This window comes from Microcaecilia unicolor, chromosome 3 (assembly GCF_901765095.1).
Source record: "Microcaecilia unicolor chromosome 3, aMicUni1.1, whole genome shotgun sequence".
NCBI lineage: Eukaryota > Metazoa > Chordata > Amphibia > Gymnophiona > Siphonopidae > Microcaecilia > Microcaecilia unicolor.
The window spans coordinates 264,846,427-264,874,272 of record NC_044033.1 but is presented as its reverse complement, the minus strand read 5'-3'; the positions used below and the strand labels follow the sequence as shown (position 1 = coordinate 264,874,272).

Here is a 27,846-nt window from a genome sequence, read left to right as displayed (position 1 = left end):
GTCTGTACACGCTCTAATTTAGCGTCAATCGGGGCTAACCGGCGATCCAGCAGGTCTTCCATCACTGTTCTCATTTCTGCTGTAATTTCGGCTATCCATGCCGATGAGACCGACGATCCGGGCGGGCTTGCGGGCGGCGCCATCTTGTCCTCTCCTACCCTGCCACGGAGTCTGTCTTTCGGGGCGGATTTCGCCGCCATTTCAATGTCAGGAAAGACAAAGAGGTAATCGCCCGACCTTTAGCTCCTTATTCCGCGATCTTTGGAGAGTTGTTGTCAAATTTATATGGTTTTCAAGGCTCTAGGGGGGAGATAGGAGCTGGAGAGATTTTCCCTTTCAACCTCTCACGGTCATGACGTCACCGGAAGTCTCAGGGCGGTTTTTTGTGCGGCTTTTTCGGCCGCGGGGGGCGGGGTTAGTGACGTTTTTGGGCGGGGTTAGTGACGTAGGAGGCGGGGCCGATGGCGGGGAGGCGGGGCCGGTGATGGCGGGGCAGGGTTGATGACTGCGGGGGTGGGGGTGATGACGCGGGGGTGGGGGTGTCAGGGGCGGGGTCTGAGTTTGGGCGGGTTTTGGGCGGGTTTTATGCCAGATTGGGTGGGAAAAAAATTTTCCACCTGGCAACACTGCCAGTGCTCACTCTGCAGAGCAGAGAGGGTGCATTTTTAATCTCTTCTTAGTGTGCCTCACCTTTTTGATGCCTTCCCTTTGTCGGGTTATTATTTCTCATAATTCTTCTTTTTATTTATTATTTTTGTTCAATTTATTGATTTTTTAAATTATTTTTCACTTTTTCTTTTTCAACTCTTCAGACCTCTGAGCCCTTCTTTTGCCCGGAAAGCATTGACCATTTTCGGGTACGGAACTACTCAAGCTCCCTCGGCCATTGAGCCTTTTGATCTTGTGTTGGCTGTTTTTCCCTCCATGTCAGCGAGGGTGCTGAGTGACTTTAAGAAGTGTACTCAATGCAATAGGACCATTTCAGGCACAGACCCCATAACTGGTGTGCTGAGTGCTTCGCTCCTGAGCACAGAGACATATAGCATGGCTTCTGCCTATGCATGGAAGCGAGGACACTTAAAACCAGGACCACAAATCGGATAGGCGGCACCTTGGCACTCTCCTTCCATCACACCACACGTTCCATATACCCACACCTGACAAATTATCCGAGAAGACGCTTGGAATTTATTATGGCTGCAGCATTCTATTATTTACATATATGAAGACATTTACATTATTGTACAAATATACATGCGTGCAATTATCAATATCTAGTGATATGTATATCTATCAAGAGCAGGGTGCCTAACCTGAGTCGCACAGCTTAACCGAGTTCCACCTTACTCACGAGGCACCTTTTCTGCTCTGCCTGAGGCATATACCTTTGACATGCCAAGACACTACCATCACCTCCTTCATAAGGGATTGCCAAGCAAATCCCTTTTTAGCGTTGACTGTCTTTCTTGATGACTTCACCCTCCCCATCCCGTAAAAGTCTGAGATAGGCACCGTCGACTTTCAGTTACGCTGGTACTGGTCCCCCTCCGTAGAAGAGAGGGACCGCCCTTTGAGTTGACGTCATCCAATGCCCCTGCTAGCATGTGACGCAACTACTCACATTCAACTACTCTTGCAGCTTGAATTGGTCTGAAACATACTGCTGTGTGCTCAATTAGGCTAGGACCCACCGCCACAGACCGAGACTGTGACACCTCGCTTGTTGTGGTCTCCCCATCCCCTCTACTCCCAGCTGCGGCCATTGCTTATGTAAGTATTGTCATACTGGGACCGACCAAAGGTCTATCAAGCCCAGCATCCTAATAGTGGCCAATCCAGGTCACAAATATCTGGCAAGATCCAAAAAAAGTACAAAACATTTTATGCTGCTTATCCCAGAAATAAGCAGTGGATTTTCCCCATTTTAATAATGGTCTATGGACTTTTCCTTTAGGAAGCTGTCCAAACCTTTTTTAAACCCCTCTAAGCTAACCACCTTTACCACATTCTCTGGCAATGAATTCCAGAGTTTAATTACACGTTGAGTGAAGAAAAACTTTCTCCAATTCTTTTTAAATTTACTACTGTGTAGCTTCATTGAATTCCCCCTAGTCCTAGCTGTACCCCCCCCCCCCCCCCCCCCCCCACTGAAACATGTCCAAGCTGTAATCCCTACTGGAACTTGTCATCCCCACTGAAGGGGCAGCAGCTTTGCTGTACTATATCCTTTACTCGGACCATCTTCCTTATTGAATATAATCTCCACTTTCCATACTCCGCAAACATGAATTAGCAGTTCTTAAAACTGAAAAGACTATACTTTATCTTTCTGCATGTTGTAACCAGGTCCCCCTTCCAGGTGGGAGCCGGGGTTGACCCTACTTAGCTTTCACTGGCTTCCGTCTGCTTTCCTAGCCAGCCACCGCACTTTCACTTGTTCTCCCTCTCCACCTTGCCAGCTGCTGAGAAAATCAGTCCCACTCTAGCAGAAAGAGCAATCCAAGTCCTTTATTGTTACAGATGTCAGCCTTGTCTAAACACCTCCAATTATCAGCAAACTTTAATCCATTTTCAATTACAGGCGTTTGTTTTAAATTCTCCCTCCCCAAACCTCCAGCCACACTATCTTCACCGCAGATAGTTTTGGAGATTTAGCTGGAACCACCTCCTCTCTCACCTCCTAGTTTTAAGTTCCCCCAAAAATGCACATGCCTTTCTGTCTTAAAACCCTTCCCCCCCTTCCACAGCACTACCTCTTGGGAACAGCCAATATGGTAGCAAGTTGTGCTTTCCAGTTGCTCCCCCACTGCTTTGCTCCCAGCTTCCCCCAACTCCACAACCGGGGCAATGCTGAGGCCACAAAAGCTCTCACCCTGTCTGCACGGGTTAGAGCCAAACCACCCACCTCCATACATTCCCCCTTACCTTCTCCTTCTACCTCTGCTTTATTCCACTCCATCTCCTCCTCCTCCCCAAGCTCCACCAGCTGTTCCCCATCTCCAGGATCAGACCTCATCTCCCAATCAGTCATTCCAGCCTCCCCCTCCTGAGAGTTCAGCTGACCCTGCACTGGCTTCTGGGGAGTGTAGTTTTTCTCCTGCATTACAGCTTTCCCTGGCAGTTTGATCCCTAGAGGGCGCCCTGCTCTCCTAGCTGGGCTGAATGACCGGGGATGATGCCGGCGGAAAGAACCACTATCCCCTCTCCCTCGTACCAGCCCTCCAGAGTGCTCACAATGTGTTCCTTTCAATCACATAGCTCTTCAAATCACATGTCTTTCAATCATCTCCCTTCATGTGTTCCTTTCAATCACATAGCTCTTCAAATCAGTTTCAAATCGCAAAAACATACTTACAAATTACCGTTTCAGAAATCCAGCAATTTCTTTTGAAATATTTACCCACTCAGTCCAAAGGCCAGCTGTTGTCCTATGTCTTAAGTAAAACCCTCCACATCTCCTGGGGGGGGGGGGGGGGGGGGGCTCAAAAGCTACAGCTGTCTCCTATGGGCCTTGGACCCATATTGTCAAGGGGTGTGAACATGGTAAATGGATGAAAAATTAGATTCTAATTTCTGCTGCACCTTTTCTGTATTTGGAGATGATCGTAATATGGAGATGAAGATGCTGGTGATGCATAATGCAGTGCCACTTCTGATGCAGATAATGAACGATCTTTCTGATACTGATAATGCTCACGATGCAGTGTACATCTCAACGCCGTAAGAGTGTACGCGTCATACTAGACCAAGGCTATTGAAGCCAGATTCAATTTGATGCAGGTGGTATGTAAAACTTCTACAAGCTGACGGGTGTAGAGGTAGTGGGCATTCCCTTAGAAAACTGAAGGGCGTGTATGATGAGGTGAACATTATAAAGAAAGACACCTGTAGTAGGTGCAGGTTGTAAAGGAAGAAGAACTGTAGTTCGAAAGATACTTAAGCAGTGTATTACCCATTGTGGGCAGCATATAATAAAACTTTCTTGACAAAGACTATGAGGCAGTGAACCCTTATGTTCATGCGAGATCTATTAAACAACCAGCCCACAGTCTATTGATCATGTCTACATCTGGCTACTTGTGTGTATATGCAACCTGCAAGCCCTAAGGCTACTAATGCTGAACGTTCAGCTGCAGGTGGTATATATAGGAGACCAGGAACCCTGAAGAATTTGAAAACAATGCACACCCTTATAAGAAACCTGCAATGACTGGCAGCTGATGTAGTATACAGTTAGGAGTAATTAATTATATACATCCTGCGGCTATTGAAGCGGGTCGCATGTAATGACGTTATAGAAATGGTGTACATTTGAGTGCAGCTATGGTATCAAACCATGAAAGACCGAAGGTAATTGAAGCACTTACTATATGATATAACCTGTGAGACCTATGTTATGTAACAGTTATATCCAGGTGGGGTTGGTATATAAGCAACCTGCTATCGAAGGCTGTTGAAGCTGTGAGCATTCGATTACTGTATAATCCATAAGAAAAACCACCAGTCTTTTTTTTTTTGCCCCTTTTATGTTGCCTCCTACCATATCCATCTCAGATCAGATATTGCCCATCAAGGATGATGTGTGTCAAAAAGAAGTTGTGTTGGTTGCCCTTTGTCCTTGAACACTATTTTGTTAGTCAAATGTGTGTACAAAATAATTTAGTCTATTTATTCTCCCTTCTCCTGTTCCTGGAGTGCCTCTAGCATGTCTGGTGATGATTTTGAACCAATGACAAAAACCAACAGGATGAATGGCAGGCCCCTAGGTTATAGAGGAAGTGAAATAGGTGCATTTAACGGGAAACTTTCTAGTTTGAAGGTTGTCCGAGCAGAGTATGTAAGAAATACCTGGAAGGCAAGGTTGTCAGTTAAACTAAGACTTGCAAGTTCGAAGGTTGTCGAAGCAGAGTAGCTAGGAAATACCTGGAAGGTCAAGGTTATCAGTTAAGCTATACACAACCCGTGATCCAAGGCTGAAGCAGTGGCCTAAGTGGAGTTAGGATATCAGAGACTTGCAGGCTCAAAGACCATGAACCAAAGAGTATATAAGAAAATTGTACTAAAAATTGGGCTAAATGGAGGAGATGAAAACGGTAACGGAATTCAAACATGCGTGAGATAAACATAAAGGAATCCTGTTCAGAAGGAATGGATCCTCAGGAGCTTAGCCGAGATTGGGTGGCAGAGCCAGTAGTGGGAGGCGGGGATAGTGCTGGGCAGACTTATACGGTCTGTGCCGGAGCCGGTGGTGGGAGGCGGGGCTGGTGGTTTGGAGGCGGGGATAGTGCTGGGTAGACTTATACGGTCTGTGCCAGAGCCGGAGGTGGGGCTGGTGGTTGGGGGGCAGGGATAGCGCTGGGCAGACTTATACGGTCTGTGCCCTGAAAAAGACAGGTACAAATCAAGGTAAGGTATACACAAAAAGTGGCACATATGAGTTTATCTTGTTGGGCAGACTGGATGGACCGTGCAGGTCTTTTTCTGCCGTCATCTACTATGTTACTATGTACAAGTCCTAGGTTATCAGTTACGGTACCATTAACCTGCGACTCGAGGCTAGTGAAGCAGTGGAATATCAAGTACTACAAGTCTATGAGAAGATTCAAGTCTGCTGCTAGAAGCAGTAAATATGCACGTACTGAGAATCTATAACAGAACATGCATTCCCGTGGCTATTGTGTCAGTGACATAGGTGCGGTTATGATATCCAAGACTTGCAGCTTGAAGGCCGCAGAAACTCAGGGTATATATAAGAAAGACCTGCCAGCCCAAGTGTATCTGTTAGGATATAAGCCACTAGTGATCTGAGGCTGTTGATGCAGTGACTATTCAAGTACTGTTAATGAACGAGAAACCTATGAGCCCAAAGCTATTGATGTAGTGCAGCTACTGGGTACCGTTAAACTGTATAAACATCTGCAAGGCTGAGGCTATTGAAGCCCTAAATGCAGGTGCATGTGATATAAAATTAACCTGAACCTGTAAGTACAGCTAGGCTGTTACTGTAATAAAAAACTGACATCTCAAAGGCTATTAAAAGCGGTATACCTTCTGTCACAGTTAACTGCAAGCTTGAAGGCTAACCCGAAAGTGTACATTCACCCATGTGTGTCTTCACGTACTATATTGAAGCTGGAGCTTATTTTACCCAGACATTAATGTTATATAGTTTAATGTACATCTGTCCATCAACTGCCTCGTATTCCGCATCATTAGAATCGAGGAGGGCCACCCAAGGATTTTTTTTTTAATGTTTAAATCTTTTTATTCAAAACAATATCTTCAGATACAGTTTGCAAGTAAAAACAGTAAACTTAACATGTCATCAATTCAACTCTATCCAACATATGAAGTCTCGGTAACATATTTTAATTTTTTCCCCTTCCCCTCCTCCCCCCCTTCCCACCCTTTCCTAGATTAGAGGCAAAAAAGCAGAAAGGCATGACACATTTCAACAAGGTTGTCTAGAGGCATTTAACTATTGAGGAGACTGCTCCTAGCTGCTGGCTGTAACGTGTCCCAAAAGCGACTCCACACCGCTTGCAAGTGTCTGCCTGCTGTTGTTTCAAGGTCCTTGACCCCCCCCCCCCCCGTCTCTCCAATTTTAATCTCTCAATCATTTGTATCCTGCATTGCGCCAGAGTTGGGCCAGTTGACTCTCTCCAATTCAGGAGCAGCACTCTCTTTCCCTGTAGCATAGATCTCCGCAGGAAGTCCTTCAGGCCCGGTACTCGAAGATCTCCTTGTTAAACTCCTCAAATAAGAGTAGAGGCTGCAAGGGCACTGTGCAGTTCCAATATTTCTGAACAGCAGCTAGAATCTCTGTCCAGAAGTTTGTCACTAGTGGGCAAGTCCAAAACATATGACCCAAAGTAGCTGAATCTTTGCCACACTTTGGGCATGCCCCTGAAGCTCCAAAACGCACCTTAAGTGCTCTATTAGGCACAACATACAGTCTTAGTGCAAACTTGTATTGCAATTCCCAGTCATGCGAGAAAGTGGCCCTCTTCAGTATGCTTCTGAGGAAGTCTGTGAACAAACTCTCTGAGACTTCCACTACTAAGTCCGCCGCCCACTTCCTCGCATAACTTGCATAGTCCAAGTCTTCTGTCATGTCCAACAGATTGCGATGAAAAAATCTCAACGGCACTGTATTTTGAGAACCCAAAGTAAGGGCCGAGTTTAATGTGTCTTGAACATCCTTGCAAAGGTTCTCCCAGCCTAGTGAGGCAGCATAATGCCGCACTTGGTAGTATGCAAAAGAGTCAATGGCTGGCAATTTAAACTCCTGTTGCAGTTCTGTAAACTCCTTTATTTTCCCTTCCTCATCCAACAGCTGATACATGTAGTGGATCCCACGTGCCTGCCAGGCAAGAAGGGTCTTTGAAAATGTGCCTGCTGGAAGGTCTGGATTATTTTTCAATGGCAAAAATGGCGTGGCCGCTGGGGAGAAGTTATGACACTTGCACAGCCATCTCCAGGCAGCTCTTGCTGAGCTAATGAACGGGTTTTTCTGAATCTCCAGTTGCAGCTTTCTGCTCGTTGTGTGCACCAGCCACCCCAGATGCTGCTTGGGGGCTAGCAATGTTTCTATCACAGTTGGTGTGAAGCCTTGGGTACCTGCCAACCAGTCTCGAATATGCCTCAGTACACATGATACTACCAAGTACCTGATGTTCAATAATCCCATTCCCCCGTTAGCCTTGGGTTTTTGTAACACTGTCATTGGAAGTCTAGGGCGCCGGTCCCTCCACAGAAAGCCTTGCACCATACGATGCAACAGCCGTTCCTCCCTACGCCGCAAGTATAGCGGCAGCATTTGGAATAAATAGAGCCACTTTGGAGCTATCATCATGTTAAAGAGTGCTATACGGCCGGCAAGTGAGATGGGATGGGCGTCCCAGAGTTGTAGCAATCAATGAGTCTCCGCCAGCAGCGGGAACACATTCAATTTATATAACATAGACAAGTCTGTCGGGACCAAGACCCCCAGGTACTTAATTTTGTCTGCTGCCCAGTCTAGTGGGAACTGGTCTCCCCAGCTACTCCGCACCTCCCCTCCCAGAGGCAATCCTTGTGATTTTGTAAGATTTAGCTTGAATCCCGACATCGTCCCATAGCCCCTCAACACTTCCAACAGGCACTGCAGTGTTGAATGGGCCGGGTCTAACAGCAGTAAAAGATCATCTGCATAAGCAAGTATTTTGGTAACTACCCCCTGGATTCCGAGGCCCCGTATCCTCTCCGCCGCCTGTATCTCGCACAAAAGAGGCTCCAAAGAGAGCACGAACAGCAGAGGGGACAGGGGACATCCCTGCCAGGTCCCACATCGCCATCTCCTCCGTCTGGATCCCATTGACCACCAGCATAGCTGTCAGTGGTGAGTAAAGTGCCCGAATAGCCTGCAGGTTCCAGCCCATGATCCCCACCCATTGTAGCACTTCAAACATAAAGGGCCAAAATACCCTGTCGAAGGCGCGTTCTGCGTCTAGGCTGACTATTAACCCAGATTTGCCTTCTACCGCACTATGTATTACCGCTGCTAGTAGCTTGCGTACATTTAGTACTGACTCGCGGCCTCTCACAAAGCCTACCTGACTCTCCTGGATTATCTGGGGCAGCAAAGGAGCTAGTCGGTCTGCTAGAACTCGTGACAGAATTTTGACATCGACATTTATTAATGAGATCGGCCGGTATGAGCCAGGGTCCAGTAAATCCCTCCCTCCTTTTGGTATAAGACTTACTAACGCCGTATTTGCCTGAGGGGGGACAGCCTCGTTTTCAATCACTTCTGCATAGAATTCCCATAGTGGTCCCAGGAGCTGAGGGCCCAGCATTTTATAAAATTCACTCGTAAAGCCATCAGGCCCCGGCGCCGAGTATAGATTTAGGGCCTTGATGGCTCTCTGAACTTCTTTGGCCGTTAGAGGCACATTAAGCCCCTCAACTGCTTCAGCTGAAAGCTATGGCATTCCTGACTGCACCAGGTATTCCCTTATACCTTCTCAATCTCCAGGTTCTCCTTGGTATAACATGGAAAAGTGTCTCCAGAAGGTCTCCGCCACCTCCTCCGCTCTAGACACTTTCTGTCCTGCACTGTTCCTCAGAACCGGTACATAGTGTGATCTACGTGCCCCTTTCACCATTCGCGCTAGCTGCCCTCCCACTTTATCCCCATGCCTGTAAAATTTTAATTTTCTATAAATAAGGGAACGGGTCATTCTCTCATGCAAGATCTCGTTTAACGCAACTCGCGCTGATAGTCTTCACATTCAGTAATATGAATGTGCTTCTTAATTCTGGATTGTGCATAAGATTAGTGTAACGTCCATAGTATGATGTCTGGGCTCCTTTACCATATTTTAGTGAGAATCTATATCAAACTTAATTTTATAACTTCATACAAAATGGGAAACATTTCAATGCTACTTTCTTTTGTTACCTGTACTCAGTTTGTATAAGAATAAAAAATTGGTAATCATGATTTTTTTTTTTTTTACACATTCTCACAAAGCTCCTGTCTGAGAGGATATTTAACTACATCTTCATTGACTTGGAAACCTAAACGTGCCAGTCTTGTTGAGATGTTGTTAAAATGGCTCTCCCAGTTGTCAGCCTGTGCTTGTAGTTCCTGGGACTGAAGGGTAATAATCTCCTGTGGGTTTAACAGAGGGCTGACAACTATAAGTTCTAACAATCCCAAAATGGGCCTCATTGATTCATAATTGCACAACCAAACTAGTTGTTTCGGCTGAAACCAGGTGATATTTTTTGGTTTTGGGCAAAACTGAAACCCCCCCCCCCCCCCCAGTTTTGGTCAGCTTTTAATGTCTGCCTGTCCAAATTCGTTGCATTATTAGCTAGTGTGGATTTAACCACATGGTAGATATTAGCATGGATCCACACTAATGTCTATCACATGTTAAAACCAGTTAATGTGGGTGAAAGGCTAGCTGCTTTAACATGGGTAGGTGCTAGAACTGGGGGTAGGGGCTAGAACTGGGCATGACATGGATGGATCATAGGAGCGGCCAGCAGTGACAGCTAGCATGGGGAATAATACTTAACCGCCAGAGCCTTAACATAAGGGACAACTGACTCCCACTCCTTCCCCTCCAGTTCCCCAAGCCAACTTCCTCCCCCTCCCGGATAGGCTAGTGGGAGAGAGTGGGAGCAGCCCCCCCCCCCCCCCCCCCGAAAAAAACCAAAAAATCTTTTCCAGGTTCCGAAATGGTGCTGCTTAACCCATAGTCTCACAGTACTACCGCTAGGAGTCTGCCTTCTACATGAGGGCATTTTGCCTTTATATGGAAGACGTTCACTGACCCCTAGTGACAGTCTCACTGTACTACTCTAGGGGTCAGTTGCTAAAGCCCACCGGGGTGGGAACAGAGAGGGGTCTACTTCTGCCCTTTTCTACTAGCCCAACAAGAATGGTCTCTGAAGGTTCTCAAGTGGTGTGGGGATGGGGTGGGAGGAGTGTTGTCTTGGAGAATTATGAGAGGGGCTTTGTCAAGAGGGACCAGGGATCAGATTAGGGGGTCTTCACATGCTTGATGCATCATTATTTGACTAATTTTTACCTCTCAGCTTCTTCAGGGGTTAAGTCCAACTTTTCAAACCAGAGGAAGAGTTGGACAAAACTTGTGAAAGAAGTGACTCTTATCGAATATCAATGCATCAAGCATATGAAGCACATTGAGACTCAGATAAGATTTTGTTTCAAGAATTTTTTTTTTTTTGGGGGGGGGGTTGTTTTGTAAAGACCAGGACTATTGCTATAAAACTTACAGCTGAATGTGCTACATGTATATGTAGTATGACCAGGGTGGTCTTTCTCCACTATATACTGCTTTTTTCCCCCCCAGTGTTTGGTGTATAGATGTGGATATGCTTTTGATTTGATTTTTTAAATGTTTAAACAGGAGTCCAGGACCAGTGATGAGAATGTGTTTGCCCCACAGCCAGCAGTGACCATTCTTTGGTCTATTAAGCAGTGAAGTCCTTAGACTGTGTATTAGTTTAATTATTTTGTTAAGCACTTTAGGTAGTGTCAGTTTTAGTTTTGTTGTTTGAAAGAAGTGGTGTATGTATAACTTTGATAAGTTTTGTACCCATGTACATGTGAAGCGTCTGTTCATGCTTTCCAAAAATACTAGGACTAGGGGGCATGCGATGAAACTACAGTGTAGTAAATTTAAAACAAATCGGAGAAAATTTTTCTTCACCCAACGTGTAATTAAACTCTGGAATTCGTTGCCGGAGAAAGTGGTGAAGGCGGTTAGCTTAGCAGAGTTTAAAAAGGGGTTGGACGGTTTCCTAAAGGACAAGTCCATAAACCGCTACTAAACGGACTTGGAAAACTCCAAAATCCAGGAATAACATGTATAGAATGTTTGTACGTTTGGGAAGCTTGCCAGGTGCCCTTGGCCTGGATTGGCCGCTGTCGTGGACAGGATGCTTGGCTCGATGGACCCTTGGTCTTTTCCCAGTATGGCATTACTTATGTACTTATGTACTTTTGCACGTACTTTGAAGTAGGTCCAAAAGTATGAAGGTAGTATGCATGGGACTTTTCAAATTAAATTCCCATCATATTCTCCCTCTCTCCCAACCTAACCTCAGTTTGTTCCTTTTACTCATAGTGAGGCTTGATGACCTTTTTCAAACTCCCCATTTCTTCAGGTAAAATACTGGTTTTAGCTTTAGAATAACTTGGAAATTTAGATACTTCTAGTGGAATTGTTTGTGATGAATGATAGTGTTTTGCACCATAGAAAACTGGGATCATCTCCTTGCAATTCAAAAATGTTATAAGACTTTCTGCATAACTTTATCTAATTTTTTCATCCTTTTATGAGAAACCTTATGCAAATGCTATGCCTGCTGAAATTTTATAGCACACCAAACTTCGCACTAAGAATTGTTTTATAAGCATATCATAGTTTTATAATCATATCATTTTTTACCTAACTTAGATGAATTTCTTTTTATCTAATTTTATGTTTGGAAAACGTTTTAGTGCTGTATTAATACTTGTAGTATAGTGAAATTCTTTTTTTTTTCCCCTAGGGATGATATCGCAGATTTAGAAGAGGCCAAAAAATTGTTGAAGGAAGCTGTAGTTTTACCAATGTGGATGCCAGAGTTCTTTAAGGGAATTAGGAGACCGTGGAAGGTAAGAAAAAGAAAATGTGTGTAGCTGAGAGATTATTCAGATAGGTATAAAACTGAATATTACTGTTTGAGCTTTTGTTATAATTACTACTACTACTATTTAGCATTTCTATAGCGCTACAAAGCGTACGCAATGCTGCACAAACATAGAAGAAAGACAGTCCCTGCTCAAAGAGCTTACAATCTAGTAGACAAAAAATAAAGCAAACAAAATCAATTAATGTGCAGAGGAAAGAGGAGAGGAGGGTAGGTGGAGGTGAGTGAATACAAGTGGTTATGAGTCAAAAGCAATGTTAAAGAGGTGGGCTTTCAATCTAGATTTAAAGATGGTCAAGGATGGGGCAAGACGTAGGGGCTCAGGAAGTCTATTCCAGGCATAGGGCGCAGCAAGACAGAAGGAGCGAAGTCTGGAGTTGGCAGTAGCGGAGAAGGGAACAGATAAGAAGGATTTATCCAGGGAACGGAGTGCACGGGAAGGGGTGTAAGGAAGAACGAGTGTGGAGAGATACTGGGGAGCAGCAGAGTGAGTACATTTATAGGTTAGTAGAAGAAGTTTGAACAGGATGCGAAAACGGATAGGGAGCCAGTGAAGCGACTTGAGGAGAGGGGTAGTATGAGTAAAGCGACCCTGGCGGGAAGACGAGACGGGCAGCAGAGTTTTGAACCAACTGGAGAGGGGAGAGGTGACTAAGTGGGAGGCCAACAAGAAGCAGATTGCAGTAGTCCAAATGAGAGGTGACAAGGGTGTGGATGAGGGTTTTGGTAGAGTGCTCAGAAAGAAAGGGGCGGATTTTACGGATGTTGTAAAGAAAGAAACAACAGGTCTTGGCGATCTGCTGGATATGAGCAGAGAAGGAGAGAGAAGAGTCAAAGATAACCCCAAGGTTTTGAGCTGAGGAGACAGGGAGAATGAGAGAGCCATCAACAGAAATAGAAAACGGGGGCAGCGGGGAGGTGGGTTTGGGGGGGAAAATGAGAAGCTCGGTTTTGGTCATATTTAATTTCAGGTGGCGTTGAGACATCCAGACAGCAATGTCAGACAAGCATGCTGAAACTTTGGTTTGGATGCAAGGTGAATATCAGGGTTAGAAAGGTAGATTTGGGAGTCATCAGCATAGAGATGGTAGGAAAAGCCATGGGATGAGATTAATGAACCAAAAAAGAGGAGGGGACCAAGAACAGAACCCTGAGGTACGCCGACAGGCAGAGAAGTAGAAGAGGATCCACCAGAGTGAACACTAAAGGTGCGGAGGGAGAGGTAGGAAGAGAACCAGGAAAGGACAGAGCCCTGGAATCCAAGTGAGGACAGGGTATCGAGCAGTATGCTATGATCGACAGTGTCAAAAGCAGCGGAAAGATCAAAAAGAATGAGGATGGAATATTGACCTCTGGATTTAGCCAGTAATAGGTCATTGGAGACTTTAGTAAGCGCAGTTTTGGTTGAGTGGAGAGGACGAAAACCAGATTGTAGTGGGTCAAGAATAGCATGTGAGGAGAGAAAATCAAGGCAGTGGCGGTGAACAGCACGCTCAAGTAATTTGGAGAGAAAGGGAAGGAGGGCGATGGGTCGGTAATTAGAGGGACAAGTAGGGTCGAGTGAAGGCTTCTTAAGGAGAGGTGTGACCACAGCATGTTTAAAGGCAGCAGGGACAGTCGCAGTGGAAAGTGAGAGGTTGAGAAGTGTGACAGATAAAAGGAATAAGAGCAGGAGAGATGGCATTAAGAAGGTGGGTGGGAATGGGATCAGAGGAACAGGTGGTACATTTTGAGGAAGATAGGAGAAGTATAGTTTCCTCAATAGTAACTTCAGGAAAGGAGGAAAGGGAATGAGGGGAAGGAGAGAGAGGGGAACGGACTAGTGGAGGGAGAAGTGGCGAGGTAGAGAATGCAAGGTTTATCTTTTGAACCTTGTCGTGAAAGAATTCAGCAAGGGTCTGAGGAGATAATGAAGGGGGAGTTGGGGGAGGGGGCACCTTGAGGAGAGAGTTCAATGTGGTGAAGAGAAGTCGAGGGTTAGAGCCAAGAGAGTTAGTCAGTTGGATATAATAATCCTGTTTGGCGCGTAAAAGAGCAGATTGGAAGGCAGTCAGCATGAACTTAAAGTGTAAGAAATCAGCAAGGGCCCGAGATTTCCGCCAGAGGCGTTCGGCGGAGTGGGTACAGGAACGTAGGTAGCGGATATTAGAAGTCAGCCAAGGTTGGGGTTTGTACGCCTTATAGGGCGGGTCATCAAAGGTGCAAGAGTGTCTAAGACAGATGATAGAATATTGTTGTAAGAAGAAACAGCCTCGTTGACAGACGTGGATGGTGCCATAGTCGAGAGGAGGTTTGAAACATGGGAGGGTAGAGATGAAGGGTCAATACCATGAAGATTCCTAGATAAATTAGATAAGATAGGACGGGACTGGGAGGGAGGAGATTTAAGTGTGAAAGTTATAAGATGGTGATCAGAGAGGGGAAGATCAGCGGCAAGGAAACTAGAGGGTGAACAGTTGGAGGAGAAGATAAGATCAAGACAGTGACCATTTTGATGAGTGGGGGAGGTGGAGCATAGTTGGAGATTAAAGGAGGATGTTAAAGCGAGTAACTTGGAAATATAAGAGTTAGAAGGATCATTAGTAGGAATATTAAAGTCACCAAGGATGAGAGAGGGGGAGGAAGGATCATGGAAGAAGGCAAGCCAGGCATCAAAGTCACTGAGAGAGGATGAAAGGGACTTATCAGGGGGACGATAAATGACCGCTATTCGAAGAGGCAGAGGAGAGAAAAGGCGGATAGAGTGGACTTCAAAGGAGGAAAATCTGAGATTGAGGTGGAAGAAGGGGTTGAAATCTGGAGGAGGGAGAGAGGAGTAATCCAACACCGCCCCTGCGGCCAGCAGGGCGAGGCGTATGTGAAAAAAGGTAACCGCCATGGCAGAGGGCTGCGACTGAAGCAGAGTCATCAGGGCAGAGCCAGGTTTCTGTTATGGCGAGCAGATGGAGGTGACGTGAGATAAAGAGGTCATGAACATATGGGAGTTTGTTGCAGATAGAACGGGCATTCCAAAGGGTGCAAGAGAAGGGCAGAGAAGAGGAGGGGAGTACAGGAATAGTGATGAGGTTAGAAAGGTCATGGTGAGATCTGTAGAGTTGGGATAATAGTTGGTGAGGAGGGCCAAGATTGGGATTGATGTCTCCGGCTGAGAGTAAGAGAAGGCGTAAAAGAGAGCGGAGGAGAGTAGGAGAGGTGTGGCCATGAAGGTGTCGAAGGCGAGAGGTATTTAGGTGGAATGGGGAAGGCAAAATGGAAGGAAGAAAGAGATGAAGATTAAAAGCTAAGAGGGTAGGAGAGAAGGTGAGGTGATGAAGTCGATGGATGGGCAGTGAGTTCCTGTAGTGGAGAGAAGTAGGGGGTGAGGGAAAAGATTAGGAAGGGACAGGGCAAGGAAGAGAATGTGTATAGGGGCCGTAGCGTGATTCAGAATTAGGTATAATTGGGTGAGGTCAGTAGTGACTGGAGAAAATAGATGTAAAGAGAGAAATGCCCCGCACGCCAAACGGTGCGCGGCACCAAGAGCGGAGGCCCTGAGTGGATCGGAGTGGACCTGGGAGTCACCCCGGAGAAGGCTGTAAAGGATATGCAGATGAGCTGCAAGTCCTTCACAGCACCTGAAAGGCAGCCGGTGGTAGAGCTGGGCACCTCTCAGCTGAGGAAGGCTTACCAGGGGTTAGGCCGAAGCCAGCATTCCTCCCCCTGAGGGTCGCCTGATCCTCAGGGGGAGAATGACACGGGTACAAAGTTTGTCCCCGCCCCCGCGAGCTTTGTCTGATCCCATCTGCCCAAGGCTTGAACAGTTGTGATTTTATTTTTAAATCATTTTATTAAAGTATAAAAGAAATATTCTATACAACTGTCATTTTATAAATCACAAACAATACAGAACAAGGATCAACAAAACGCTGGTCTCCCTCTCCCCCCCTCACAAATATCCCCTCCACTATTGGGAAAACTGAACAAGCCAAATTACTACAGAATGTTACATAGGAAATTCATGTTAAAAGAATACCTGGGTCCACACACACACACACACAACCCAAATGTCAAATACAATTGATAAACATATATTAAACCAAAACAGCAAGATGCCACACTAAAGAAATAGAACGGGATGCATTTCCTCCTATACTATGCAAATATAAAGATCACACATGCTAGAGATAGTATTAAGGAAGTGCAACTAGGAGAGCTGGCCCCTGGCCAGAGAGCCCTAAACCTGCTGAAAGCTGAAGAAGGTACAGACTGGTAGTGGGCTTTGAGGTCTCTTCACAAATTTCTGCCCTGAGCCCTAGCCATGTGTAACAGCTCTTGCAGGATACACATTTCAAATCTGACATGTTCTAATCACAAAATATAAAATAATTTTTTTTCTACCTTTTGTTGTCTGGTCTCAGGGTCTGGTTTCTGTTTTCCCCTGTCTTAACTCACTCGTTAGGGTCTCCTGCCCATTTGACATTTCTTCTTTTCCATGCTCACCATCCATCTTCCATCTCTGTGTACCTATCTATCCTCATGTTCAGCATCTCCCTTCTCTGTGTCCAACTCCTTGCATTCATCACAACTCTGTCCCTAACCCCTGTCCTGTGTCCACCATCACTCCTCTGTGTCCCTATGCCCCCCAAGTCCAGCATCTTCCTTTTGTGCCCCCGCCTTCTGATGAAACTTCCTGTTCTCCGAGGACAAGCAGGCTTATCTAGTCTCACAAGTGGGTGATGTCGACCCGAGCCACCCGGTCCGGAACTTATAACAAGTAGAGCTTTGTGGCATGCATGTGTGCACGCGAGCCTTCCCGCCCACCGCGAGAAGTGGTCTCCTCAGTTCTTTTTGTACCATGGTGAGGAGAGAGCATTTTTTTAAAACTGTCTCCTCACAATGCTCAGTTCTAAAGATCTTTTCCGTCCCTTTCTTTCAGGCACCATTGCTTCATTTAATTTAGCCGAGGAAGTTTTTCCTTCCATGCCCACGAAGGTTCTCAATGGCTTTAAGCGCTTTACCCAGTGCAGTTGGACAATCTCTGGGAAAGACACCCATTCTTTTTTTTTTAATTTGAAAAATATTTTTATTTAGTCACGTTGTTCCTAAATACATACACATAATCAGCTAACAGCTGTACAACAGATACAAATAGAGTGAACTGCAATATAAACAATTGAAAACATAATGAATTTTCTCCCCTCCCTCCCCCCCTCCCTCACTTTAAGGCTGAATACTCTGTGCATTAGTAGCAGCAGTCCATAAACGTTCTAAGTGTGTCCACTCCTCCGCGCCAGGGTCAAATCTACCCCTCCGTCTGTCCGTCAGTTGCTCAAGTCCTATTATAGTTCGGAGCCTCGTTTTCCACTCTACAATCGTAGGGCCCACTCTCTGTTTCCAGTGGGCTGCTATTTCCAGCTTCGCGGCTGACAAACAGTCTTTTCAGCCGCTTCTGCCATTTCTTGCCCCTTTTATTTCCCCACCCCAGTAAACACCACTTCGGTTCTGCAGGAAACTGTGTATCCAAAACAGAGGTCAGGCACATAATTATTTCTTCCCAAAAAGAACGTACAAGAGTACAAGACCACCACACATGTACAAAACTACCGAGGTCATTTTCACATCGCCAACACCGGTCTGAAGCATTAGCATACATTCGTTTTAACCTATCTGGCGTGTATTACCATCTGCTTAAAACTTTGTAGGCATTTTCCTTTATTAATACACACACAGATGCCTTTTTTACCTCTATGCATACCCTTTCCCATTCCTTCACACTCATTTCACAATTCAAATCGCTCTCCCATGCTTTCATATAAGGTAGTTTAGTCACTGTGCTGCCTCTAATATAATTATATAGCCTGGAAATGCCTCTCCTCCCCACCTCCAGTGTAACCCAGATGTTTTCTAGGGGCTCCTGTTCCCTCGGGTCAGCATGTAACCACCCCTGTTTGCTCATATAATGTTTGACCTGCAAATATGCATAGTTATCAGACTCCCGCAGGGCAAACTTCCTCCTTAGTGTCTCAAATGTCCTTAGTGTACCATCTGACATCAAGTCACGGAATCTCCGCAGGCCTTTTCTATACCATTCATGAAACGTACCCCCCGCTTCTCCAGCTGGGAACTCGACCTCATGAATAATATGAGCCATTGTTGAGGTTTTAACTCCCTTTTTAAATTTGCGTTTCAGCACATCCCATGTATGTAACAAATGCCTTATAAAAGGATTTTCAGTTCCCCTACGGGAGGCGCACATCCTTCCAGATCCCCACAATCCCCGTTCAAATTACACCTAGGCTCCAAATGTTGCTCTAATACAGCTACTGGTGCCCTTTCCCCCTTACTCCATTCCGCCACCTGCTTTAATTGTGCTGCTTGGTAGTACCATGTAATGTTGGGCATCCCCCTCCCTCCTTCCTCCACTCCACTCCACATAATTCGCTTGGATAGCCTCGCCCTTTTCTCTCCCCAAGCAAAGTTTGACATATCAGACTGTAATCTGTTCAGGGTACCCGAAGGAACTTCCAATGGCAGCGTCTGGAAGAGGAACAACAACCTAGGAAGTAAGTTCATCTTGATAACCGCTATTCTGCCCCACCATGAAAGCAACCCATTTTTCCATCTACTTAAATCTGCTCTAAGTTCTCTAAACAAGGGAACATAATTAATCCCATATAAAGATGCAAGGTCCCGAGGAAGCCTTACCCCAAGATACCGAAAGCTCTCTCTGGCATGCTTAAAAGAGAATCCAGTTAACAGACTCTTCAGATCTAAAGTGGGACCCGTAATGCCCAACACCTCAGACTTATCATAGTTAACTTTAAAGCCAGATATAGCTCCAAACGCTCTAAGCTCCATACATATAGAATGTAGGGTCTCTTCCGGGCGACTTACATAAAAAAGAATATCATCTGCGAATAACGCCACTTTGTGCTCTTGATCGCCCACCAAAATCCCCTCAATGCTGACTGTCTCCCTAATCCTCTGCGCCAGCGGCTCAATCGCCAGAGCAAAGAGCAAGGGCGACAGGGGGCAGCCCTGCCGCGTACCCCGCTGTATCCGAAACTGATCGGAGTATCCCCCAATAACTTTTATACGAGTTATTGGTGTTGCATATAGCCCAAGACACCCATTCTTGGTGTCTACAGTGTCTTGGGCCCGACCATAGCCCATTGTGTTCTCTGTCTTCGCATGAAGAGGACCCAGATTTCCCCAGAAGCTCATCGAGAGAATATTTTTGGAGCCAAGTCCAGTTACTTGACGTCAGCATCAATGTCGAGTGTCTCATCGGGAGCATCAGTAAGCATGGCTGCTGCTAGACCCTTAAACACTAGGAGCAGTGAAGCACTGAGTTGGGTCTTCACCTGCCTTGAGGCATCCTGCTGTGCAGAGCCCCCTAGGACCATCCATCATCGAACCTGACCCCAAGGCGACGTGTGGATTCGATGTCGTCCTCATTCGCACCAATGAGCCTCGGTGGCACGCTTCAGGTGAAGGCCAAGAAGCATTGTCATCAGTCGCCTTCGACACATGGTGCCAGGAACTCTGGGGTGCCAAAGGATTCAATACCCGAGAAGCTTCGATGCTGGGAGGACTGCTCCCCCTCCATTCAGGAGGTGCAGATGTGTCGGTCTCCCAGCAGCTGACCCAGCTTCTGCATCGACCTCGGCAGCTCTACAACCTGCACGTGAACCGACACCCCAGCTTTTCCTGGTGTTGGCCCTCGATGAGTGCATTCAGGCCTTGGTCCCTGAGCTGCTGGATGACCTGATGCAACGCCGTGCGTTGGGGGTGCTTGCACCTACTCTGCCTGCCTTGCTTGGCCCTCAGCCTGTGGTGCATCATCCAGTACCAATGCCACAAACTGCTCCATGTTGACTGCCACCCAAGCGAGCACTTACTCGATGTCTTTGGAGGAAGCTTCACCAGAGTCGAGGTGGCAGGGGTGATATGATACAGACGTTAAAATATTTGAAAGGTATTAATCCGCAAACAAACCTTTTCCGTAGATGAGAAGGTGGTAGAACTAGAGGACATGAAATGAGATTGAAGGGGGGCAGACTCAAGAAAAATGTCAGAGAGTGGTGGATACTTGGAATGCCCTCCCGCGGGAGGTGGTGGAGGTGAAAACAGTAACAGAATTCAAAAATGCGTGGGATAAATATAAAGGAATCCTGTTCAGAAGGAATGGATCCTCAGAAGCTTAGCGGAGATTGGGTGGCAGAGCCAGTGGTTGGGAGGTGGGGCTAGTGCAGGGCAGATTTCTACGGTCTGTGCCCTGAAAATGGCAGATACAAATCAAGGTCAGGTATACACATAAAGTAGCACATATGAGTTTATCTTGTTGGGCAGACTGGATGGACCGTATAGGTCTTTCTCTGCCGTCATCTACTATGTTACTATGACTTCTCAACACTGTTCTTGAGCACATGGTTCCTCAACGTTGAGGCAGGCTCGGTCTTGACATCCCCATTAGGAGGTATTGTCCGACACCGAAGAGGAGCGCTCATGGGATTCAGAGAAGGATCCAAGGTTCTTTTCCTCTGATGAGTCCTATGGAATTCCCCCTGAACCCTCCCCTCTGCCTGGAAGGAGAAAGTCTCTGGAGAGCCTTTCATTCGCTTCTTTTGTTAAGGAAATGGCTGATGCTTTTCCTTTTCCTTTTGGAAGTGGAGGACAAGCTCAGGGCCAAGATGCTCGAGGTCCTGGACTTTACATCTCCTCCTAGGGAGGCTGACTGTCCCTCTCCATGAAGTACTCCAGGAAGTCCTTGGGAACAGGGAGTCCCTTCTGTCGGTCCCAATCATGCCCAAGAAGATTGACACCCAGTGTTGGATCCACAGTGCACCTGGTTTTGATAAGCTTCAATTGCCTCACAATTCCATTGTGGTGGAATCCCCTTTCAAAAGAACCAGGAGTTCCAGGGACTATGCCTCGGCGCCTCCAGGTAGAGAATAGAACCCTGGATTCTTTTGGGAGGAAGAAGTACCAGGCTTCAATGCTCATCTCCCGAATACAATCATACCAGCTCTTCATGAGCATCCACTTGCGAAACTGTGTGCAAGTTGTCAGACCTGGCTGAGACACTTCTCCAGAGCAGGCAGAGTCACTTTGCCAGTTGGTCAAGCAGCAGAAGGTCTGCCGAAAGTTCTTGGCCGGGGCACTTATGACACTTTTGATGTGGCATCCAGGATCTCTGCTCAGAATATAGCAATGCGCAGACTCTCATGGCTGCGTGTTTTTGACTTGGAACATTCTGTTCAGCAGAGGTTGGTGGATGCCCCGAGCCGGGAGGATAATCTTTTTGGAGAGAAGATTGAGGAGGTCACTGACCAAATTAAAAAACATACTGATACCATCCCTCTTACCGTTCACCTTCTGCATCTACCTCCTAAGCTAGGAGGACTTTTGGGAAGCCAAGGAGGAGTACCTATTACTATCATAGGTACAACCCCTTGACTCGCCAGTCTGTTCAGGCTCAGTCTCAGCACGTTTATCACATCAACAGCGTACACCTAAAACCCCTGCTGCTCCCCAGTTAAAGCAGGGGATGAGCTTTTGATTGGCTCCAGCAGAGCATAGCCGCAGCAAAAATGTCCATGACAGATGATTTGGTGGTCAGGGGGAGACTGAGGTTTTTCCACGAAAGGTGGCCTCTTATAACCTCTGACCGGTGGGTTCTTCAAATAGTCTGTCTCAAATATGCGCTCAGTTGGTATCTAAAACCTCCAAATTGCCCATCGAGAGCTCATTCATTCAGCTCTCAGCACAGGCAGGTGCTTGCAAAGGAACACTCAGCCCTTCTGAATGCCCATGCGGTCGAGCCTATTACACCAGGGGAGGAAGAGCAGGGATTCTATTCCAGGTTCGTCCTTGTGCAGAAGAGAACGGGGTGGGGGTGTCCCATCCTAGACCAAGGGGCCTGAACAAATTCCTAGTTCGAGAAAAGTTCAGAATGTTTTCCTTGGGCACCCTTCGCCTAATGATTAAAAAAAACCAAAACGATTGGCTATGCTCTCTGGACTTAAACTATGCATATACTCACATCCCGATACTTCTAGCCCACCGGATGTATCTTCAATTTTTGCTGGGAACACATCATTTTCAGTATTGCATGTTGCTTTTTGGCCTCGCATCAGCTCCTAGGGTCTTCATCAAATATGTAGCGGCAGTTGCAGCATTTCTACGCAGATTGGGAGTCCATGAGGCTCATTTTCAAAGCACTTAGCCTCCCAAAGTTCCATAGAAACCTATGGAACTTAGCCTCCCAAAGTGCTTTGAAAATATGCCTCCATGTGTTTTCAGATCTCGATGATTGGCTGGTTAAGAACACCTCCTCAGATGTAGCTCAGGAGTCCATGCAAATGACTATTCGGGTGCTCAAGCTACCAGGGTTCATTTTTAAACTACCCCAAGTCCTATCTTTGCCCTGTCCAGCTATTGGAATACATAGGAGCCCTGCTTGATACACAGAAGGTTCGAGTCTGCTTTCTGGAACTGAGAGCGGACACTCTTCTCGCACTCTCTTCCAAGATTTGAGCCTCTCAGTAGGTCATAGCTCGGCAGACGTTGATATTGTTGGGCCACATGGCTTCCACTTTGTATGTTACACCCATGACACGTCTTCACAGCTGAATGGACTCTGGCTTCTCAGTGGTATCAAGCTACTGGGAGCCTCGAAGATGTCATCCAAGTGTCCTCAGAGCTTGTACGCTCTCTTCAGTGGTGGACCATTCAATCTAGTTTGATTCTGGGACTTCCAAATTACTCAGCCACAAAAGTGCTGATGACGAATGCATCTCTCCTGGGATGGGGAGGGCTCATGTAGATGGACTTCACACTCATGGCGTTTGGTCCACCCAGGAAACGAATCTTCAGATCAATCTCCTGGAGCTCCGGGCAATCTGGAACACTCTAAAGACCTTCAGAGATCAGATGTCTCATCAAATTGTACTCATTGAGACAATCCGTTTGCAATGTATTACTCCAACAAGCGGAGTGGGGGGGGGGGGGGCACTGGATCATGCCCTCTGGGTCAGGAAGCCATCCGGATGTGGCATTGGGCTCGCCAACATGACATGTTTCTTTGAGCCACTTATCTGGCAGGAAAAACAATACCCTGGCCAACAGATTGAGCAGGATAATGCAACCACATGAGTGGTCTCTCAATATGGGCTTAACCCGCAAGATTGTCCCCCTCGGTGGATCTTTTTGCCACTCAGATCAACCACAAAGTCCCTTGGTTCTGTTCCAGGGTTCAGGCGCATGACAGACTATCATCATAAGAACATAAGAGTAGCCATACTGAGTCAGACCAATGGTCCATCTAGCCAAGTATCCTGTTTTCCAAACAGTGGCCAAGCCAGGTGATTAGTACCTGGCAAAAACCCAATTAGCAGCAACATTCCATGCTACCAATCTTGAGGCAAGTAGTTTCTTCCCCATGTCTTATCTCAATAACAGACTATGGAGTTTTCCTCTAGAAATTTATCTAAACCTTTATTAAACCCAGATACCCCAACTGATATTACTACACTCAAACTCAAAACACAAGTCAGAAAACTAGAACGCACATGGAACAAAAAGAAAGACGAACATACACTGAATGCCTGGAAATCACTCCGGAGGAAATACAAATATACCATCCAACAGACTAAAAGACTACACTATAAAACAATGATTGGACCAAACTACAAAGACACACACAAACTCTTCCACCTTGTAAACAAATTGCTAGACACCACACCAGTAACAAACAACAGCAAAGATACACCAGGGGTTGACGACCTCGCAAAATACTTCAAGGAAAAAATCATACAACTACGACTTAAAATACCCACCAGCCCTACTGAATACGCAACACTCCTAAACTGTCTAGACCCAGAAGACGGAATATACCCAACAGACAGGATCTGGACCGAATTCGAACTACTATCAGAGGACCTCATATCTAAAACGCTCAAAAGATTCGCCAAATCCCAATGCAAACTAGATATCTGCCCAAACAACCTCATGAAATCAGCCCCTCAACAATTCATAATAGACCTAACTAACCACATGAATTTCATGCTACAAAACGGACTTTTCCCAAAAGAAAAAGGAAACATTTTACTCACCCCAATACCCAAGGACACAAAGAAAAACACAAGCGAAATAACTAACTACAGACCAGTAGCATCTATACCATTAATAACCAAAATAACTGAAGGGATGGTTACCAAACAACTCACAAATTACCTCAACAAGTTCTCCATACTACATGATTCCCAATCAGGATTCTGGTCAAATCACAGCACAGAAACAGTATTAATTACCCTAATGACCAAATTTAAACAAATGATTGCAACCGGCACCAATATACTCCTCTTACAATTCGACATGTCAAGTGCCTTTGATATGGTAGACCACGGAATCCTATTACACATCCTCGAATATTTTGGCATCGGAGGCAATGTCCTAAACTGGTTCAAGGGGTTCTTAACCTTACGCTCATATCAAGTCACATCAAACTCAACTATGTCTGCTGCATGGACACTTGACTGTGGAGTACCTCAAGGATCCCCCCCTCTCACCAACTATTTTCAATCTAATGATGACCCCCCTGGCAAAACTTCTATCAAACCTTAACCCATACATATATGTCGATGATGTAACGATATATATTCCATTTAAAAAAGACATTAATGAAATTTCTAACGAAATCAACCAAAGTCTACACATCATGAACACCTGGGCAGATGCATTCCGACTGAAACTGAACGCAGAAAAAACTCAATGCCTCATACTTACCTCCCAATACAACACGAATAAATTTACCGCCATTAACACACCTAAACTAAATCTGCCAATCTCAGAAACTTTAAAAATCCTTGGAGTCACTATTGACCGCCACCTAACACTCGAGACTCATGCGAACAACACAACCAAAAAAATGTTCTACTCCATGTGGAAACTGAAAAGAATTAGACCATTCTTTCCAAGATCTGTCTTCCGCAGTCTAGTGCAATCACTCGTACTCAGTCACCTGGATTATTGCAACTCATTATACGCAGGATGCAAAGGACAAATACTGAGGAAACTTCAAACAGCCCAGAATACAGCAGCCAGACTCATCTTAGGAAAACCAAAATACGAAAGTGCGAAACCCCTACGGGAGAAACTACACTGGCTACCACTCAAGGAACGCATCACTTTTAAAGTATGCACCTTAGTCCACAAAATCATTCACGGCGAAGCCCCTGCATACATGTCTGATTTAATAGACCTGCCACCTAGAAACGCTAAAAGATCGTCCCGAACCTTCCTCAATCTCCATTTCCCTAAGTGCAAAGGCATAAAATACAAAGTACTGCACGGATCAACCTTCGCATACATGAGCGCACAACTCTGGAATACACTACCACGCAACCTGAAAACGATCTACGAACTGACCGACTTCCGCAAACTACTGAAGACTTATCTCTTTGAGAAAATCTACGGCAAGGATCAAAACACATGAAGTCCATACAAACTAATCTCTTCTGAATTCTCTTCTCCCGTATCTTCACCACTCTTAAAACCCTACCCACAGATAAAATTGTTAGACCTTTATGTTCCCCTGATACTGTTTTGTCCCCTTCTCAATTCACCACTGTTATATTCCGCTGTTCTATTCCCAAATGATATCCTGAATTTACTCTGTCTTCCCATAACTCTTCATAATGTAATCCATAATCGTATTACAACTAATTGTATTTCCATCATTTACAATGTATTGTAAGCCACACTGAGCCCGCAAATAGGTGGGAAAATGTGGGATACAAATGCAAATAAATAAAATAAAAAATAAATACATCCTCCGGCAGAGTTTCAGAGCTTAACTATTCGTTGAGTGAAAACATATTTTCTCCTATTTGTTTTAAAAGTATTTTCACGTAACTTCCTCGAGTGTCCCTAGTCTTTGTACTTTTGGAAAGAATAAAACATTGATTTACTTCTACTCATTCTACACCACTCAGGATTTTGTACACCTCAATGATATCTCCCCTCATCCGTCTCTTTTCCAAACTGAAGAGCTCTAACCTCATATGAGAAGATTTCCATCAACTTTATCATTTTGGTCGCTCTTCTTTGAACCTTTTCTAATTTCGCTATATCTTTTTTGAGATAAGGCGAGCAGAACTGAATGCAATACTGAAGGTGCGATACACCTTGGAGTGATACAAAGGCATTATAGTGTTTTCAGTCTTATTTGCCTTCCCTTTCCTAATAATTCCTAGCATCCTGTTTGCTTTTTTTGGCTGCCGCCACACACTGAGTAGAAGATTTCAGCGTATTATGTATTATCTACAATGACACCTAGATCTTTATCTAGGTGGACCCTAGCGGTAGATAACTATGATTTGGATTATTCTTTCCAGACACTCTACATTAACCAGCTCACCTTTATCCACATGTTTATTCACGCCTTCAAAGAAATGAAGCAGATTGGTGAGGCATGACTTCCCATGGCTGAACCCATGCTGACTCTTTCCATTAAACCGTGTTTGGCTACGTGTTCTGTATTTTTCTAATAGTTTTCACTATTTTGCCTGGCACTGACGTCAGGCTTACCGGTCTATAATTTTCCAGGTCACCTCTAGAACCCTTTTATAAAATTGGCGTCACATTGGCCATCCTCCAACCTTCAGGTATTACGGACGATTTTAACGACAGGGTACCTATTACTAACAGCAGATCAGCGATTCATGTTTGAGTACCCTTAGATGCATGCCATCTGGTCCAGGTGATTTACTGCCCCTTTAATTTGGCAGTTTGGCTCAGTTACATCTTTCAGATTCATCGAGATTTCTTTCATTTCCTCCACTTCGTCATCCTTGAAAACCATTTCCGGAACAGGCAAATCTCTTACATCATCTTCTGTAAAAACAGAAGGAAAGAATTAATTCAGTTTTTCTGCTATGCCCTTGTCTTCCCTGAGCGCCCCTTTTGCTCCTTCATGATCTAATGGTCCTACAGATTCCCTTGCAGGATTTCTGCTTCTGATGTATCTGAAAAAGTTGTTATTGTGAGTTTTAGCCTCTGCATCAAGTTTCTCTTCATATTGTCTTTTAGCCTTCTTTATTAATGCTTTGCATCTGACTTGCCAGTGCTTATGTTGCTTCTTATTTTCTTCATTTGGATCCTTTTCCCAGTCTTTGAAGGACAATCTTTTGGCTGTAATGGCCTTCACCTTTTAACCATGCTGTCTGTCGTTTTCTCTTCTTTCCACCTTTGCAAATATGTGGAATGCATCTGGACTGGGCTTCCAAGATGGTAGTTTTGAATAACGTCCACGCCTGATTTAGTGTCCTAACATTAGCAGCTGATCCTTATCTCCCTGGCACTCCCTGTTGTAATATTTATCCAGTCAATATTGGGGTAATTGAAATCACCCATTATTATAGCATTGCCTAATTTGCCAGCTTTCCTAATCTCTGTAAACATTTCTTCATCTTGTCTATTCGTTTTGTCCTGGTGGACTGTAGTTCAATCCTACAAGATGCCTTTCTCCTCAGGGGACAGGTCTTCTGTATACGTATCCTCCCATTTCCCTAGTTAGGAAAACTTTGTTGAAACTCAAGCAAGACCGCAGAACCATGATTCTGATCACACCCTACTTGGCCGCAGCAGATA

The 27,846-nt window shown here is 45.4% G+C and overlaps 1 protein-coding gene across 4 annotated transcripts in view; it reads left to right on the top strand.

Annotated features, from left to right (window-relative positions):
* The window catches only part of KATNA1 (katanin catalytic subunit A1), a 210,729-nt gene that overhangs the window by 103,479 nt on the left and 79,404 nt on the right, over window positions 1–27,846 (top strand). For all 4 annotated transcript variants that reach the window (XM_030198056.1, XM_030198054.1, XM_030198057.1 and 1 more), the window contains one exon: window positions 12,073–12,178. In XM_030198056.1, coding sequence (XP_030053916.1) covers window positions 12,073–12,178 — 106 coding nt within the window. The remainder of the gene's footprint in view (window positions 1–12,072; window positions 12,179–27,846) is intronic.